This window comes from Penaeus monodon, chromosome 27 (genome assembly GCF_015228065.2).
Source record: "Penaeus monodon isolate SGIC_2016 chromosome 27, NSTDA_Pmon_1, whole genome shotgun sequence".
In the NCBI taxonomy this organism is placed as follows: Eukaryota; Metazoa; Arthropoda; class Malacostraca; order Decapoda; family Penaeidae; genus Penaeus; species Penaeus monodon.
Window position 1 is genome coordinate 11759277 of NC_051412.1, and position 841 is coordinate 11760117.

Consider the following 841-nt stretch of genomic DNA (forward strand, 5'->3'; position numbering starts at 1 on the left):
CCATTCAACGCGAATCACAGGGTTGTGAAATTAGACCAACGTTCGTGATTTACATGAGGAACCGATACAATACTGGACTGACATATGTTAATCTAATAACAAGGTCGTTGATTCTCATGGCAGTTCACCAAAGCTCGCCATGGTCCAAATGAGTCAATGTGAGTCGCTGTCGTTATACTAGTTACTCATTTAATACCTCCGTAGAAGACCGGAAATTTGCTATCATACACTTTGAACTTTATCAGTGTAAATGGAATCTAACACGGAATATGGCTAGAATGAGGTGAACGAGCTGCAGGACGGAAAAAACAAAGCTAAAATCACTGAAAAAAATAATCTTAAAAGGCTAGAACTCACCGGGCAAGAGCGCAAGCAGAAGGCCCACAGACCAAATGGCCAAAAGCACGACTTTTGCTGTTCCGAGGGAGAGCTTTGGGGCTCCCAGTGGCCACGTGATGCACAACCACCGCTCCACGCTCATGAAGGTCAGGATCAGGACAGACACCTAGATATGCGTAAAACAAAAATGGTAAACACAAGCATACAATGATAAAACGCGATGACTAAGTTTAAGATTATAATGATTATTAAGGTTTTACGTTTTATATAATTCATCATTCCTAACTTCACTTTCTTTCATTTTATGTTAACCTCAGAAGATGTCATAGAAAGAACCCCGGTGATAGTGCAGTGCCATGACGTCATCCAGTAGTAGGCGTACTCGTGGTATTCGGATCGAAACTGGGCATCTTTCACCGCCACGACGAAGAGATACACGCCCGTCAGAAGATCTGCCACTGCCAATTACGAGAAGTGTGAAAGCGCAATCAGAAGAGCGAGG

The 841-nt window shown here is 43.2% G+C and overlaps 1 protein-coding gene across 1 annotated transcript in view; it reads right to left on the reverse strand.

Annotated features, from left to right (window-relative positions):
• LOC119590419 (relaxin receptor 1-like) overlaps positions 1–841 on the reverse strand; it is a 76537-nt gene that overhangs the window by 71686 nt on the left and 4010 nt on the right. Inside the window, exons 5-6 of the mRNA XM_037939085.1 lie at positions 652–797; positions 358–505 (exon numbers count right to left, since the gene is read on the reverse strand). Coding sequence (XP_037795013.1) covers positions 358–505; positions 652–797 — 294 coding nt within the window. The remainder of the gene's footprint in view (positions 1–357; positions 506–651; positions 798–841) is intronic.